The sequence below is a fragment of the Poecilia latipinna genome, unplaced genomic scaffold (genome assembly GCF_001443285.1).
Source record: "Poecilia latipinna isolate Pla-1442-1.1 unplaced genomic scaffold, P_latipinna-1.0 Scaffold316, whole genome shotgun sequence".
NCBI classification, from domain to species: domain Eukaryota; kingdom Metazoa; phylum Chordata; class Actinopteri; order Cyprinodontiformes; family Poeciliidae; genus Poecilia; species Poecilia latipinna.
The window spans coordinates 383,344-400,473 of record NW_015112932.1 but is presented as its reverse complement, the minus strand read 5'-3'; the positions used below and the strand labels follow the sequence as shown (position 1 = coordinate 400,473).

The 17,130-nt window shown below is 38.2% G+C and overlaps 1 protein-coding gene across 9 annotated transcripts in view; it reads right to left on the bottom strand.

Annotated features, from left to right (window-relative positions):
* Positions 1-279: 279 nt before the first annotated feature.
* Positions 280-17,130, bottom strand: part of tnn (tenascin N) — a 45,868-nt gene continuing 29,017 nt past the window's right edge. For 2 of the 9 annotated variants that reach the window (XM_015034901.1, XM_015034902.1), the window contains exons 9-19: positions 15,373-15,636; positions 14,018-14,278; positions 12,516-12,779; positions 11,615-11,878; positions 6,724-6,854; positions 5,410-5,548; positions 5,168-5,319; positions 4,113-4,209; positions 3,818-3,982; positions 3,167-3,330; positions 280-1,584 (exon numbers count right to left, since the gene is read on the bottom strand). In XM_015034901.1, the coding sequence (XP_014890387.1) occupies positions 1,432-1,584; positions 3,167-3,330; positions 3,818-3,982; positions 4,113-4,209; positions 5,168-5,319; positions 5,410-5,548; positions 6,724-6,854; positions 11,615-11,878; positions 12,516-12,779; positions 14,018-14,278; positions 15,373-15,636 (2,054 nt within the window). In that variant the 3' untranslated portion in view covers positions 280-1,431. Of the gene's footprint in view, positions 1,585-3,166; positions 3,331-3,817; positions 3,983-4,112; positions 4,210-5,167; positions 5,320-5,409; positions 5,549-6,723; positions 6,855-11,594; positions 11,879-12,515; positions 12,780-14,017; positions 14,279-15,372; positions 15,637-17,130 lie in introns of those variants that run through there. The other 7 variants (XM_015034908.1, XM_015034909.1, XM_015034904.1 and 4 more) reach the window with 6 other exon arrangements.

Genomic DNA, 17,130 nt, shown 5'->3' with positions numbered 1-17,130 from the left:
AAAAAAAAAAAAAAACAAAACAAAAAACAGAGCTTTCCAAGGGTTTGGATTTGTCCCACAGCAAAATAAAATAATGACAAATGGATCCATCTCCGATTTAAAACACACACACACACAGCTCACTGGAGATAAGAAGCGAAAAATGAATCAAAGCTGTGCTAACTAGTTTCTTCTAGGACTACTCCTGAGCCTTTGCCCCACATCCAAACCTTACAGAGGAGCTGTAACTACACCACACAACATAAGACTAAAAAAACATGAAAAAAAAAGGTCAAGGGACTCATTAAAACAGATTTATTTTGTGACACTACAGTGAAAAAGAATTAATAATGTCAGTTTGAAAACATAATTAGTAAGGAAAATATTATTAATCAGGATCTGGTTTGAAAATGTTCAATAATTCTAATTAGTTACAAAATTTTAAAATGAAAAGCTTTGCAGCATAAAAAAAAAAAAAAAAATCCTATAAAGTTCACCAACTTCAAATCCATTCTGGCAGATTGGCTGAAAAGCTGATTGATGTGCTCTACGTCCTTGTCACATAAACTGTGTTTGTGATAAAAGTGTTAAGAAAATCTAATTAAGCAGAGTAGGAGCCAGCGCAACATTAATAGCATATGTCAGCTTTCCAGATTAAAAACGGGAGTTTGGTCATTCGGTTTTCGAGAGCGGCACAAACAAATGTCATTGTTATTGACGTTTGATGGGGACACGTCACATTGATTGATACGAGCTGTCCCCCGTCATATGAATGTAAAGCAGGAGCAATTTGGATTTTCGAGGCTGCAATCAGTTGTTATTTTCTGGCCTGTGTCATACCGCCTTATGTGATGTGACAGTGTTGGATGCACAGTGGCAGCATAATCAATAGAGTAAGGGCACATGCTTCAGCAGCTGACAAATGAGCCATTCATTAAACACACAAGCAACGCTGCTTATTTGGATGCTGGATATTTGAATTATATCCCAGAGGATGTAATTCAAATTGGAACGTAGCTATGACTCTAAAACAGGGTTAAGATTAATATAATAATAGGAGATAAAAGAAAAACTTTATTTGGCATTATATTTTTTTCAGGTTTTTAGTCAGGTTGTCTAAAAAAACAGCAAGACATGATTGTCTACAAATGCATGTTCTTCCACGTAGCATGCGACTTCATTCAACCGAGTTTCTTGTTGACCATTTTTTTCCCCCACAATCACACTAAACCGGGGCTTTCTGATTTGTTTACAAACAAAATCAAAGTTACTGCGGGTTATTTTTGGTTGCTTTGGTTATGCTCATCCTTCTCCAAAAATTATACAATATTTGAAGCACACGTCTGCAAAATCCTTGTGTGGTCTATCTACATTTGTACAGAAACACCAAAATCTAGTGTGATCAAAGGTTGATGGTGCCGACTGCTTCTGTTGCAGTTTTTGGCCGCTTTCCTATTTGTTGTAGCCGTTTGAGACTCTACTTTTTCCCTCTCTGGCCATCAGCGATCGCCTCTTTCTGCTGGACAACGCTCCCACCGGTCGGATCTTCATCTCTGTGAAGTCCAGGGATGTTAGATGTCCTTTCCATGGCTCCCAGTTGACTCCCTAACAGCAAAACAGCAAATCAGGAGCACAGTGAGTAGAGGGGGGTGAGAGAGGTAACAGAATTGTGAAGAAGGCAAGGTAGAGACAGATTCAGGGCCACAGAAAAAGAAAGTGGCATGACAGACAAGCAGAATAAAAGAAAGTAATAAATACCGGCCTCAGGGTCCATATTATGTGAGTACAAACCTGTTTTGACTGTTATTGCATTTTGGCAGCAAACACTGAAGTTGAGATCTGCAGCAAAAATGCTACGAATAGAAACTTGACAAGAGCAGAGAAATCCCCTGGCTTTTTCTGAAGTGTCCGTCTCTCTAAGACATAATAACTGCTGTTTTTTTTTTTTTTTTTTGCCTATCAGACTACCGACACACACTACTGGTTTACAGCTGGCTCTTGAAATGTGTTTTCTTATCGTTGGATGATGGATTTTAGTCATTTTGGCTGTTCCCCAGCATTACAGAAACCAAGCAGTAAGTAAAGGGCTGGGAGCAAGTTGTCCTAATTTCTAAAGAAATATCCTCATTCTGAGTAATTTCCTTATGTCTTTAATTAAGCATAGCTGTAAGAGATCCTACATAACCATGATATGTTTTCTAATAGTTGTGTTACGGTATACTTTTAGAAAGTGCAGCAGAGGAAACAGATATTTTTGTGGCAAAAGTTGCATGTAAAATGTAATTCTTCTGTAGAAAATGACCAGAAATATGCAGTTCTCCCAGTGGTTATCGCCTCTCCTAATGAAGATGTGAAGATATGTAAAAAAGTAATCAAATAAGTAATCAAATATGTTTTTTTTTAATATTCCAGTAGCATAAAATCGCAACAAAAATATTGTGCGTGCAAAGATGGAGAGTTAATAAATCTTCCACATGCTGCATGTTGGTCAGGATATATGAAGTTCCGTTGACAAAGAATGCTTATAAGATACCAGATAATCCCTCTGATTAAATGCACTAAAATTAAAAGTAGAATTGTTTTCTAAAAATGCATTATGAGTTTATGCTTAAGCAAAAGAAGGGTTATTTTAGGACCTTTAGTAAATCTTTACTGGGGAGGGTGCAAATAATTGTAAAAGAAGATTTGAATAACAGGAAATTGTAAAACCTTTAAAACTCTCAACAAGATTTTCAATAACATTTAATAACATTATTTACTGTTACAATTACTAATATTTCTGGGAATTGGTGATGTTGCTTTAGTCTGACTTTGACTGACAGCTAATGTACTCAAGAACATAATAAATGGAATGAAAGGGGTTCAAAAATAATTAGAAATTAAAAATAAGGCAAAGGAAAATAGCAAGGTGACGAAATCAGACTTAAAAAAGTGTATTGTGTTCTAAAACCTCATCTAAAATTACCAAAAAAAAAGAAAAAAAAAAGTAATTTCTTCCCCTTTAATAGTGTGACCACTTCTACCTAAATGCTGTTTTTGCAAAGAAATGCTACATTAATCTTGCAACTATGTACATTTACTTCACCGAGGCATACTGAGCACCGACCTGACTCGTCGGCCAGACTCATTTTGAAAAGCATTCAGCAAGCCAGGTAATAAAGGCAAAGTGTCCTCCTTGTTCACTCACCACACTGTGTGCGTTGTCTCCCCATTTACCATTAAGGTTGGCCAAGTGACAGTTTGCATACCACCAAGCTCCTTTGTGGGTCCTGGCACAGTTAGTCAACGCAAGATCATTATCCGAGTCCATGGTGGTCCAGGGCCGGCCTTGATGGTAGGTCATGGCGTCACCTGGAAGTCATCAATAAAAACAAGATTTCTGTAAATACTTCGTATTGGCTTGTACTCATCTGCCCAGGTATTCTGAGTCATGTGTTTAGAAGCAGAGGGATTTATAAAAGTAGAGAGGACTCAGGTAGACGCTGCCTCAGCAAACTCTGGGTTATATGCACACTGTGTCTCATTTTGTGTTTCTGGATTTGACTACTGCATGTTTAAAAAAAACAAAAAACAAACCCTTTCTCTTTAAATATTCTGTCTGGCTTACTGTAACCTTTTGAAGCAAAAATCTCACACGTTGCTAAAGTGTGTTTACATAATGGTTGGTGTGCACAGGGTTTCAAACCCCTCAATTACTGCCCCCATCTGTCTTGTTTCTAAATCTGCCATCACATTCTCAGTATGCATCACTGTATGTGGGTGTTAAAAAGAAATTATAATTTATGAAAGCAGTGCTTCCAGCTCTCACATACACAGACTTTTACATGCCGAGACCCACCTGCTGTCCCTCTGTATTTGCCAATGGTGAGCTTGAATCTCTGTCTGACCGGAGCGATCTTAAAGTTGTCGTAAACGGCGTACGCTCTATCTGAGCCCAGGCCCAAGTCGAACCTGATCTCATACTGCGTGGGAGTGTTGGTTAGCTCGTGTATCTTATCCAAACCTGTGACAGCGAATAAACAGATGCAGAAATCGAAGGGAGTACATGATGCACAATTACAGCTCATATGAGCGCGTTTTATAGTCTGCAGATAGAGCTCTACCCCACAAAACAGGAACACCAAGTCGCTCACCAATCCAGAACTCCTCTGTCAGGTTGCCAAAGCCTGCTATGTACTGCCGCCAGCGTCTCATGAAGTCCAGATTCCCAGTGTTACGCCGCTGAAGTACCTGAAAGCATCAGGAACGAATTTTTACTTACAGATGTTGGATTAGAAATATGTAAAAAGAAGTTCATGTTCAAATAGGCGTAAAACTTGTCGATATTTTTATGTATTGGAAAGTGGTGAAGAAGTATTTGCCCGTTTACATGTTTTATTGGTTTTTGTATTCTTTTTGTCACACTTAAAGGTTTAGATCAAGGAAAAGCAGATCCAGTTCATCAAACTACCACCATCATTTTTGAATGTAGGCGTTATATGTAGCGTTGCCAAACATAATGAATTGAACACCTTCCATTCCAGTCCAGTCCACAAAATATTTTCCTGAAAGTCTTATGGCTCATCAAGATGATTTATGCAGTTTATGAGACAGGCCTTTCTGTTCTGTTTGATGAGCTACGGTTTATGTGTTATGCTCTGTCTTAACACTCCCATGGTCTCAGCACGACTCTCAGGAGGAGTGTGGCAAATTTCATGGTTGGACAACGGTGAAGCAGGGAGGATGTCCTGTCAGACTGTTAGTTTCCAAAGCCACACACACACACACACACACACATACAAAGGGGACCCACAAAAACCGCACAGGGTAAAAAAAAAAAAAAAGGTTGTGGGGTCAAAGGTTAAATCTTGGACGCCTCACCTCCTGCTCTGACCTTGGTGTTGCTCTGGGTTCCTTTGTAATCTGCTGGAAAAGTTGTGGATGTGTTGCTTCTGAGATGCTTTCAGCCAAATTCTTGTTATCAGGCTCGTTTGATCTAAGTTACTTTTGCAAGTGAAATTCAACAAAATGTTGGTTCTAATACCTATCCTATTTACTCACCTTATCTTTGTCTAATAAAAAAATAGCCTGATGGTTTGAAACCTTTAAGTGTGACAAAAAGGCAAGAACAGAAGTTTGCTTTTTCACAGAACTGCATTATATAATACAAATTCTACATAATTTGAGAAGTCAGTCAAAAATAATATACCAGCCAACCGCCTCCGTCGGTGGTCATGTCACAGTAAACCTGTATTGGCTTGGATTGGTTATTATTAATGTAGACAGTATAGACACCATTGTTTTTATTGCCGTTCTTCATTATTTGTCCACAGTCCATAGGGAAGGGGTACAGCAGAGCAACTAATAACAACAAAGGGAAGGAAAGTCATATTAAAAAATAGAATACAATGACAAATAGCAGAAAGTTGTTTTTAGTTGAAGAATGCTGACCTGTTTTGAAGAAGGTCTCCACCACCTTACTCCTTTTGCTGCCTCTAAAGGCATAAATGGTGACAATGTACCTCTTTCCCCTCTCCAGCTTGGACGCAGCGAAGCGTCTCTTGCTGGAGGCGAGCGTATTTTCAATAGTCTGGTAAAATAAGATAAAAAAAACAAAAAAAAAACATGTTTTTACAATATGGACAATGATAATTATCTTCATAAGCTTATCATCAGGTCAAGTGATGGTTTAGATTAAATTAATTTTCATTCTTTTTTTTTGCAATCTATTCATCCTTGATTTGTTTTTTCTGTGACCACAAGAGGTCAGCCTTTCAAAGCACTTAAATTCAATGTCACAGCTTTTACAAAAAGAGGAATCAGTTATGGGTTATAAAAGATTAGAAAAAGATGAACTCCGCTTTCAAGCAAGCTATTGATTTGGACCGCCACACACGTTCATTAAAAGTTGTGCTTTTTTGAGCGTTCACAGTTTTATCGACATTTGAGACCAAGGGAAGAGTGGAGCGGCACAGAATGCAAGTGGCATGGGGTCCGATGTGAAGTTTACACAGCCAGTGATAATTTAGGAAGCCATGCCATCTGCTGGTGTTGAGCTATTCTCTAAAGTTCAAAGTTGGTGCAAAGCCCTTGAAACTTCAGAGCACTTAAGGCTCGACTCTGCTGACAATCTGTACAGACAAACTGATTTCAGAACTTGGCATATACCCATACTGCTTAAAGTAGCAGAAAATAGTTGAAAGACCCTGGTATCACTGGATTAGCCAGCAAAGTTGAACAACCTGAATCCAATCGACAATCTGTGGGGAACGGTCAAGAGGAAGACGAGAGACACCAGAACCAACAATGCAGACAGTGTGACCCAGGCTTCCTCGTCATCATTCAGATAACCCCACAGGCTGATCTTCTCTATCACACACCGCAGTGATGCAGCAATTCATGCAAAAGGATCCTTGATCAAGTATTGGCATAGATAGTATAGCACATCGCCAAACTTCCTGTGCTTTTTTTTGGATTAGTTTTATATAATATTCTTATTTTCTGAGAAATGAATTTTCATTTTTGTCAACTATAAAACATTAAAATGCCCTTTAAAATGGCAGAAATTAACATTTGGAATACATGACTGTGTTTAATGAATCAAAATAAGACACAAATTGAATTACTGAAACACAATTTTCAATTCCCTAAGTTATCGAGACACACCTGCACCCTAAAGTGAAATGAACTGCACTTACAAGTCCCTTTTAAAGACGTGTACCCATTTAGTTGAGAAAACGCAAAACAAACCATGCAGCCGAGTACCTGTAATTTTCCTTCTTCGTCTCTAATAGTGAGGACATAACCATTGATGTCGGCCAGAGGAGGAACCCAAGTCAAGGAAACTGAATCCTGCGTCACATCTGAAGCCTTTAGGTCCTTAGGGGAGTCGATTTCTGTAGGCATGCATGTAAATCAGATAGGATCACAGCAAAGAAACATTATCTTATTCTTTCACATGTATGATAATATTTTGTGCTGCATCCATTCAAGTGAATTCTCCGTAGACTATAACTCCCAAGAAGATACTCTTTACTTTTGATTATTTCCATTGTTTTAAATTTTACTAGTGTTTGTCTTTAGATCTAAAGCTCTTTATGATAAGCTATCATTACTCTTTTCATAAGTCTAAAGTGGGTTTTGTGTGACTTTCAGGTCTTGAAGTGCCTCAGAAGCATGTGGCATCTGCCAGCTCAGTTTTAGTTTGCAGATAAGCTGGCAGGTTTGCTTGCTCTTATTGGAATGCTTTGAAAATGTTATTTGAAACACATGCTGCAATATTGTGTTTGATACAACGAGGTGAGGTGAGCTAAAGCAGCGGGGGCTTTAACCTCCCATGGATCAAAATATTAAAGAAAGCGACGCCATAAGGCCCGACATCGTCACAGACAATTCAGCAGTTTCACTTCAGAAACATTCAAAGTTCAAGTTAATTTCTGTACAAAAAATACATTTAAAAGGTTATGTAGAATGTCAAAGAGTGAAAAGTGAGAAATAGCATCATTGATAACACAGGTGGTGAACAAAATTCTCCTTAAAAAAAAAAAATAACCCTTATGTTTAAAGGAGTTCTTTAAAATTTTAGTGGTGCTTTTACTCAGCACATCCCTTTATGCAACCCAGACGATTTTCGATGCAACAGCTTTTATGTTTGAAGTCAGCGTCACGCTGGTCTCAAGCCACTGATGGAGTCTGACTATTTATGATGAAATGTTTATCATCTAAAACGCTGCCATTTACTGCCTAATTGAAAAAGAGTTAGCTTTCACTTAAAGCTCCCCAGAGATTTTACAGATCATCTGGCGAATACAAAGATGGCCCTGTTGCCAGCCGCTCACATGTGCAGCCTCTTTTTATGCCGAATTATGAGACGTAACCAGTGACTTGGCTTCGTCTGTGGGAATTATTTCTCGGTTGAAAGGGAGCTTTGTTCACTTGTGTTCCGCAATTTAGTAGTTCACTACATCACAGTTCATAAAGGGCCTATAAAGAGTTACGTACCCTTTTGTTTATGGAAGGCCCTAGCAAAGACCAAGTAATCTGACAGCCTCTCTTGTTCTGTCTGAACAGGTGAAATCAGATCTTTACATGCATTGTATAAGAAAAAAAGAAACTTATAGGCCAGTTGGGATTACTAAATGATGACATCATGGCTTTGTTTGGTTAACATGAATTATTTCAGGTAGATCTGTAGACCTGTGTGACATCATGACAAAATCAAGATAAATCAGAGATATTTTGGTGACCTTTGATGTTTTGTGATGTGCTAAAATGTTATGCATGAGTTGCTCTTTACAGCTGCCTTCAGCTGCTTTTGGGTCCAGGACGCTGCTGTAAACGGGATTTTAGGATTCAGTCTGTCTTTCGTGGTGAATTACACCATGAAATCTATAAAAATGAAAATAAATAAATGATGCTGAATGATCCATATGTTCAGGAAGGATGTTGGTTTGGACTCCCAGATAAGAGAATGCTTTGATGCGAATTGTGTCCATCAAGCACAGAATAAAAGGAAAACATGTGGAAGGGAGCTGGTAAGAGTGTCATTATTTACAGTCAAAAGATTCCTTTACCAAACTTGGGATGAAAGTCCACTCACCAAGAAAGAAACCATAACAACAAAAGCAACATAAAAAGTGGTTAGCTTACACACTTGAACCATCGCAACTATGACGATTTCGGTAGTAAGAAGAAGCTGTGCGAGTGTTTTGCTTCACAAACTAGATGGCATCATAAAGAAAGACCATTGTGTGAAAATATTAAAAGGAATGTCACGACACCAGCAAGGAAGTTGAACATTGGATTTTCTGAAGGTAAATCCATTGCACGTTGTAGTGCATACTGTACTACAAAGGGCATTAAAGATAAAAAATAATAAAAAAAAAAAAAACAAGTCAAAGTTTTGGGGTGTCACCAAAACTCTTCTGTCAATTAAAAGAAGATTTGTGGGCAGAGGTGAAAAAAAAAAATATGCATGGATAAAACATGATGTGAATATTACACAGATTCTTTCAGGAAAATGAGACCAATGGTCTGAAAAGTACGAAAGTAATTTAATCATCCTCTTTATCTGTCAGGTTGTGGCTTTTCTGCCTCTCCACCTAAAATTTCTCCAACGAGATCGCCTCCTTTACTCTCTATGGAGCCTTTGTTACCTGAAAATTAATGCCATATGTTCTTCACCTTGACCGGCTGGAAAATACTTTTTTTTTTTTTTTTTTTAAGAGGTCCCACACTGAAATCTTTTTATTTTTTTTTTAAATTAACCAAAACAGCATAAAAAATCTCTTTAAAACTGAGTATGTAACAACAGCCGGGACGCAGTGCTAAATGCAGCTTTAAAATTCCTGGTGAAACTCCCGGTTTCCAGTCAGAACAATTGGTTTTAGGGTGGAAATTTGGTTGGACATATTATGGGGAAAGAAAGGCATTAATCTGGCAGACCATTTCAAGAAATATTAAAATTATATTACCACTAAAAGCAAACTGTCTGTCTTTATCATATCAACCTGTCTCTGCTGCTGTTGGAATCTTCTGGGACATTTTGTCCTCCTTGATGGCCTGGACTATAGACGGTGTGTAACTTTAGGTCTTAGACTTGTCAGCAAGTAAGAGGTCATCTCTGTGTTGCTGTTTTTTTTTTTTTTAATCCGAGACTAAATTCATAAGTTTCTATTTCTCTGATGGCACTCTAAGGATCGACTGTCTTCTTAAGACTTTTTCCGACAACCTCTACCACCGAGAACAGAGATGGATCCAGCAGAAACTGACAGAGTGTGGACTAAATGGACTGTATTCGTCAGCTCTGGCAGGAACATGGTAAAGTGACTGTACAGAGTGGGGATGATGTTCTATAACTAAATGAAAAAAGGTAATGAAATTTGGCTGAGATGTATCAAATAAATATTGCAATCTGTGTCGTCAATTTGCACAACTCTTTCTGGAGCTCTTAAGAAAAATCATGAAAGAAAATCTTGGTCGCTGCCAAGACAGGGATTCATGAGGAAACACAAAAAATAATAATTTCTCAAGCAAATCCTTTTAAATCTTTGCTTTTTATGAGAAAAAAAAAATCTAATCCAGAAGTGCTTCAGTTTGAGTCGAGATGCAGAATATTTCAAATCACTGAAGCTAAAACGCTGCGGCCGTTTAAGACTGCTGAGAGTTAGCGTTTAATCCGAGAGCCAAGTTTCTCCAGGTATCCTACCCTCCTCCTCTATCAAAAGCTATTCTGCGCCGGTGAGATGAAAGGTACTCCAGGGAATTCGAGTAAAAGTGATAGTACACTCAAGTTGTAGATTAATGAATAAACTGCTGCTGACGTTATCTCAGAAGGTGCTAATGAGGAGGAAGTTGTGGCGTTCAGACTTGTTTCAGCCTTCTAAGGATGCTGCTGAAACAGACTTTGATGCCTGAGATGAGCATCCTTTTTGAATAAAAGATTTTGAGATAAAGTTCTCTAACAAGTACAAAGAGCTCACTTCTCTGAGAACACAACAAGGGAGTCGTATCTTGACGTGTGTACCAAATAAAAGTAAGAACGATTCTAAGAGATTCCCTTACATTGTGGTTGTGACAGGATGAAAGGAAATCACAGGTCTATCTTGGGACATGTGTATTATCCTTCTGATCCCGCATGGATCAGCTGAGGGAGACGTGAGCCAATTCATCAAGAAAATTAAATACAGAGGAATGCAAAATTGTCCAGACCGCTTGAATAGCTTTTTCATCTTTTTCCACAAAAAATTGTTTTGATAAATCCTTTTTTTTTTTTTTTTTTTTTGCTTTCGCTATCCTAATTTTGTTCCAACTCGTTTTCTAAGAAGACTGTGGACAGTGCTAAAAGGCTGTAGAGAGGCTGTATACCACTGAATGCAGAGCGGTTGTTCAGCCGAGCTAAAAATAGGTTTAATAAAAACAAGTGCATGTCCACAAGGTCCAAGAAAGCCGAGTGCAGTGACACATGTCCCAGAGGCTGCAGAAGACTTAAGGCTGTGGGGCGTATTCATGTAGGAAGAGCAAAGACAAAGTCCATACCTAAACACAAGTGGGAATCTGAGATGAGACTTAAACATAGACGTTCCCAGAAACCGGTCATGCAGTCTGATTGAACTTTTGATATTTCCATAAAGTCTGAGATCACAGGGACTGCCTACTTTGAGTAGGTGACTCAGAGTAATTATCAGGACTTTATTTCGGTTTAAATATAGACCTTTCACTATGCACCAAAACTTCAAGGGATATGAAGTCAAGGTCCTGGATAGAAGAGATGTAAAAACACAAGTTGTGCATGAGGCTGAGCAGACGTTATCTCCGGAGGAGCCAGCTTTAAAGCTCGACTTAATTCATAGTTATGGTGACTATTTATTTTACTTATTTATTTTTTTTGTACAGTTATGCTCGTCATGACTTAAAGAGGAAGTTGGAAAAAAATATAGATGAATTCATAAAGGAGAACTATAAAATACTTTATGGACATTATAAATGGTTCGGTCAGTGATGCATTTTAAGGTCGCACATTTCTCGAGTTTACAAGCGGGACACATGGTTGCCTGATTAACAGAAATGTAGTTGCAGGCCATTTGAATTCCTTAATGGTTCAAACAAGGACACAATCAAAGGGAAAATTGGTTTACCAAAGCCTGATATGCGACACCTGTTTCAGCTTGAGTTGAAATTGTCCTGCTGGCTTTGTCTCCCCTCACAGCTTTGATGTAGACAGTGTAGATGAACGCAGGCCGTAAACCCGTCAGCACATAAGAGGCGCTATCAGGCCCCACAAGGATCTCTTTACTAGAGCCATCGTGGAAGGTGTAGGTAAGGATATAGCCATCTATTTCTGCTCGGACTGGATCCCAAGAAAGGCTGAAGCTGGACTCGGTTTCGTCTCTGGCTATGAGGTTAGCTGGAGCATCCAGTTCTAGAGAAACATGTTAGTAGCTAATATTAAACAGACGTTTCTATATAGCAAAATGCATGAAAGAGGCAGGTGGGAAAAATAAAACCGTTTCAAAGATCTCAATCCAACTGGGGAACAATATTCTTGAAAGTACATGTTGTAATTTATACATTCAATAAATTAGAATATACATTCTCATGAGGCTCATTTGTCAGATTAAAAGTACTTTCTGAAAATTACCACCTTTAAGCAGGTATTAAACATGTTCTTCATTAAGGCTACAGTTCTGCGTTAAATGTTTCTTTGTTTTTTGTTTTTTATTGGCCTGATGTAGTATTCTAACTTTAAATGTCATGTTTTCATTAGCTGCAAGCAGAAAATGATTATAATTAACCATTAACGAAGTAAAGGGTTTCAAACATCCATCTGTGTGTAATTAATCTATATAATGCGTTTCACTTGGTGATAAAGTTCCAGAAATAAATGGACTTTTTAATGATATTCTAATTTATTGAATAGGTTTTATCCATCATTCTGTTATCATCTCAGTTTTACCCTGTAAGAAAGAAAAAAAAGCTTGCAAATTTTAGAAATTAGCCACAAAGTCTTAAGATTATGAAGTGTCATGGTTCTAAACAAAGAGATGCAGATCTGAAACCTGTCTCAGCTTGTGTGGATATTGTCCTGCTGGTTTTGTCTCCCCTCGAGGCTTTGATGTAGACAGTGTAGAGGACTCCAGGCCTTAAACCAGTCAGCAAATAAGAGGTGCTGTCGGGGCCCAAAGGGATTTCTTTACTAGATCCATCAAGGAAGGTGTAGGTGAGGATGTACCCATCAATTTCTGCCTGAACTGGATCCCAGGAAAGGCTGAAGCTGGACTCGGTTTCATCGTAAGCTACGAGGTTAGCTGGGGCGTCCAGCTCTAAGGGAAGATGTTGGTAGTGAATTTAATGTACAGCTCTTTAAAGCAAACTACACAAAATAGATGGGTGACAAACTGCAAACTGACAAAAGATCTCAATCCAATTCAGTTCATGTTTTTAACTGAGACATGGAACATACAGTTCAACTCAGAGATGTACATTTAATGTAGAAAGAAACGCAGGACGTTATTTTTCCCAGGATAAACACTCTGTGTGTTAGTTCTGTTAGGATCACCGGTATTATTTATATTTCTCTAATGCCAGAATAATGAGAGAAAATATTTATTTTTCACCACTTTTCAGCAATTTCAGAAATGTACATTCACAAAGTGTCCTTTTCCTCAAGAAAGCCCAAAAGGTTTCATAATGGCTCTGTTACCTTCTGACAGATGACAACAACGGAATCATTTGAAAGCACTGCTGTGGATGCAAAACATTAGGTTTATATGCTGATTAATGCTGTTTAGAGTTTCATTATCTACATTATGCTGCACTGACATTAAATGAAACATCAGCTGGTGAGGAGGAAACCACTCATTTAAAAGCAACATTATCAGCTGTATTACAGGGTTGTTTTTTTAAACATTTCCAGAGGTCTCACAAAACTAAAATTGACATGTTTGTCCATGAAGGACAAAGGAGAAACTTGCCAGCCTGTGAACACCACACCCACTGCGAAGCACGGAGGTTGCAGAGTCAATGTTTTAAATTGTTCACCACTTGCACCAGTTTGGTGATAAATCAGCTCGAATTACAGCAAATTATTGCAAGAAGATTAAGGAAAACTATGCAAGAAATTTAACCAACGTCAAAATGCAGGCAATTATGCTAATTACTAAGAAAAATATATGTAAACTTCTAAATTTAAAAAAAGTAAATTATTGAATTAATTAAATAAAAACTGCACTCAAAATTCTGGCATTTAGTAAACAGAAATAATTTTGTTAATCAAAGCTGACTTAAAGCAGGAAACATTTAGATTTTAGTAAGTAATTAGTATCAGTATAAAGGATTTTGTTTGTACGTACATATCTAGTTTGAGCTGTATATTAAGCTTTATTTGCCATCTTGTGTCTTACATCCCACTATAATTTTATTTTTTTTAATTATTTTCCTTAACATGTCACCCAGCTATTTATCATGCTAGAGGAAAGGCGTTTTTCAAGGTTAACAAATAAGCTTCAAGCCATTAAAATGATTAATTGCTGTGGTTGTGAGAACGTTGTGGATCTGAAACCTGTCTCGGCTTGTGTTGAGGTCTTCCTGCTGGCTTTGCTTCCCCTGACAGCCCAGACGTAGACAGTGTAGACGACCCCTGGCCTAAGGCCAGTGAGCGCATAAGAGCTTCCAGATTCAACTTGGGTTTCCTCCCTGGACCCATCAGCGGAGCTATAGGCGAGCATGTAGCCATCAATTTGTGCCTCGGTGGGATCCCAGTAAACTCTGAAGCTGGAGTCTGTCTCATCTTCGACTGAAAGGTTAGTAGGAGCATCCAACTCTGCACAGGAAGTTACATTTAGTAGACATAACTTTAATTGTTAAAAAGCAAAGCGGAATAAAAATGACACATCTATGATTTAGCAAGGTGTATGAGTTAATGAGGTTAAAAACAGTGATGACGTCAAACTTGGAAACGGAAATTTTGGTGTTAGAATTCAGATTAAATTTTTCATCAGATACTAATTTGTTGTGCTTTCTTTAAAGTGGCCCAATTGGACAGCTTTTTTATAAAAAAAAAAAACTAATAAATGATGAAATCCAACTCTGACATCATATTACTGTTGTGGTAGCAGCAATATCATGGGCATACTATGAACTATGTTAAATTAAAAAAGTCATGCAAATACTAAGCAAGTAAACCATTTAACTCCATTTCCAACCTATTCCTTATGATTTTTCTTATGTCACAAAATAGATATAAGGTAATGTATTTACTAAAAAGTACAGATAGACACCAGTAAACAACTGAAAATGTACTAACTGTGCCAAAGCTTTAACTTATCAGAAGCTTTTCTTTTTCAAATTGAGAAGATAATTCAGAAGAAAATTGACACGGTTAAACTTTCAAACTTTTTACAGACATTCAGACACAGGCTGGGGGAATTGCTTTCAAATAAAGGATATAACTAATGATAACAAAATACCTTTTGTAAGAAGAAGGTCAAACTTTTCTTTTTCACTTAGGACAGGGAAGGTTAATGTGGTTGATGTGAAATGTCTACACCCATTTATTGGGCTTTTTATGACAACAAAAAGTGAAAAATTGTAGAAAACCCAGAAACTAAAAGATCATAGATGTATTTTACAGGATGTAACTTCTTAGATTATTTGTCTTTTTTTTAGTTATCAAAAAACATTATTTATGTCATTATGTGAATTTGGGTGACAGTGTGAAAAGACTTAAGTCTCTTTTAACGCTGCAATGATCCAGAATGCAGAATCAAAATCAACAGCTTTTTAGTTTGTTTCTTACCTTAGCTGTGAACCGAACACGAGTAGCATTAACCTAAATGTTAGCTTACAGAGCTTACAGAGGACACAAGATCAAACCAAGCTCACAAAACAGGCCCGGGAGTCTCTCTCAACGTTTACCTGTTTCGGCTTCAGTTGAACTCTTCCCACTGACTTTGTCTCCCTTGAAGGCCCAGATGTAGACCGTGTGGAGGACCCCAGGCCTCAGACCAACCAGCCTGTAGGAGGTGCTGTCACGCCCTACAAAGATGTCCGAGCTGGAGCCTTCAGCAGACGTGTAGCTCAACATGTAGCCTTCGATTTCCGCCTGGGCTTTATCCCAGGAGACGGTTGCAGTGTCTTCAGTTACTTCAGTAGTGACAAAGTTTGTTGGGGCATCGATGTCTGAACAAGAGAAGGTACACAGCAAAAATAGTTTAAGCGCAGAGTAAAATTACTAGAATACAGTTTGTGTTTGCTCAAAATAAAAAGCAGTGCGACACTGATTATTTGGCCACACATAATCAGAGGTTTCAGGGCCACACAACCCATCCAGTCATCCTCATGTTCATTTCAGTGAACTCCACCTCATGAGCTTCTGAGGATGTGAAAACATAAAGCTTTTGTTTTCGAGAATCACTGGAGATGTACGGAGGGTGAGGGGGAAGCGGCCAGCGTCCGCGAGTATGAATCTGTGGCTAAGTTATGCTTAGAAACTCCATGAAAGTGAAAAAAGCCAAACAACAAGGACAGGATGACAGAAAATAAAACATAAGAGTCACAGAGGCATCGTAAGAGAGGAAATGGACGGAGATGTAAATGCGATCATCATTTGGGATCGTTGCTCTGTGGATGTGACTCAGTCAAGGTCAGTTTTCTGTCAGTGTGCAGCCTGGAACGCCAAAACTTTTTGAAGATCCATCCGCAACAAGAAAGGAAGTGTGCCCCCATCTAACTCTGTATTCCCTCCTTGTCTCTTCTGTCCTCTTCTGCTGTTACTTTCAGGTCCTGGATGACACACTGTCTGACAGAGAGTTAAACTAGAGGGAAAATTTATAATGGTTCTCTTTTGTCAGGTTTTCTAAGTGCCGCTCATTAAGTTGTCTTTGTATCTTTAGAGGATGACAACCTTTTAAGTGGATTTGATCACTAAAAAATAAATAAATAAATCAATACCACACAGAGTGTAGACTTTCCCAACTCTACAATATGACGGCATTAAACTACATGTTTACTCTAGTTTCCTTTAATAAAACAACAAACTTTCTGAGAGTATGTTAAGTTATACAGTGGGCTGGCATAGAGTAGATATTTGCCAGTGGAAAAAAGCACAGTGACATCACAGTAAGCTTGAAGTAAAAATAAAAATGTTCCACGTTTCCAACCTCTTGAATAAAAGTCGCATTTAATTGTGCATGCTTTTTCTTCTGCACAATACTTTCCCCCTCATCAGACTGAGCAAATACAGCATTCACTCTGACTTTTTTTTTGTTTTTTTTTGTTTTGCAAGCGCTGCAAGGACTTGTTTGTTCCTAAGTTGTAGTGTATGATGGATCTTGTTACCACAAATGTTCTCCTTCACTGGCCGTGTAGCATCTGGGGCTATGCAACACAAACTGTGGCCTCGGTCACTCGGAAAATAACGTATCCATTATAGGTGGCATGTTCGGCTGAATCATTGACCTCACAGCTCAGAGTAACAGGCTGCATTTTATCAACCGCAGCCTCTCAGCCTCACATCCTCACTGTACATTGAAAGTGACAAAGAACATGATCTACAGGATCCAATGTAGTAGAATCTGTTGGAAATCAGAGATATTTTTCATGCTTTCCCGAGAACGTATGTGCCAAAATGCCGGCCCCTTGAATCAAATATAATCCCAAAGTTATATCAAATCT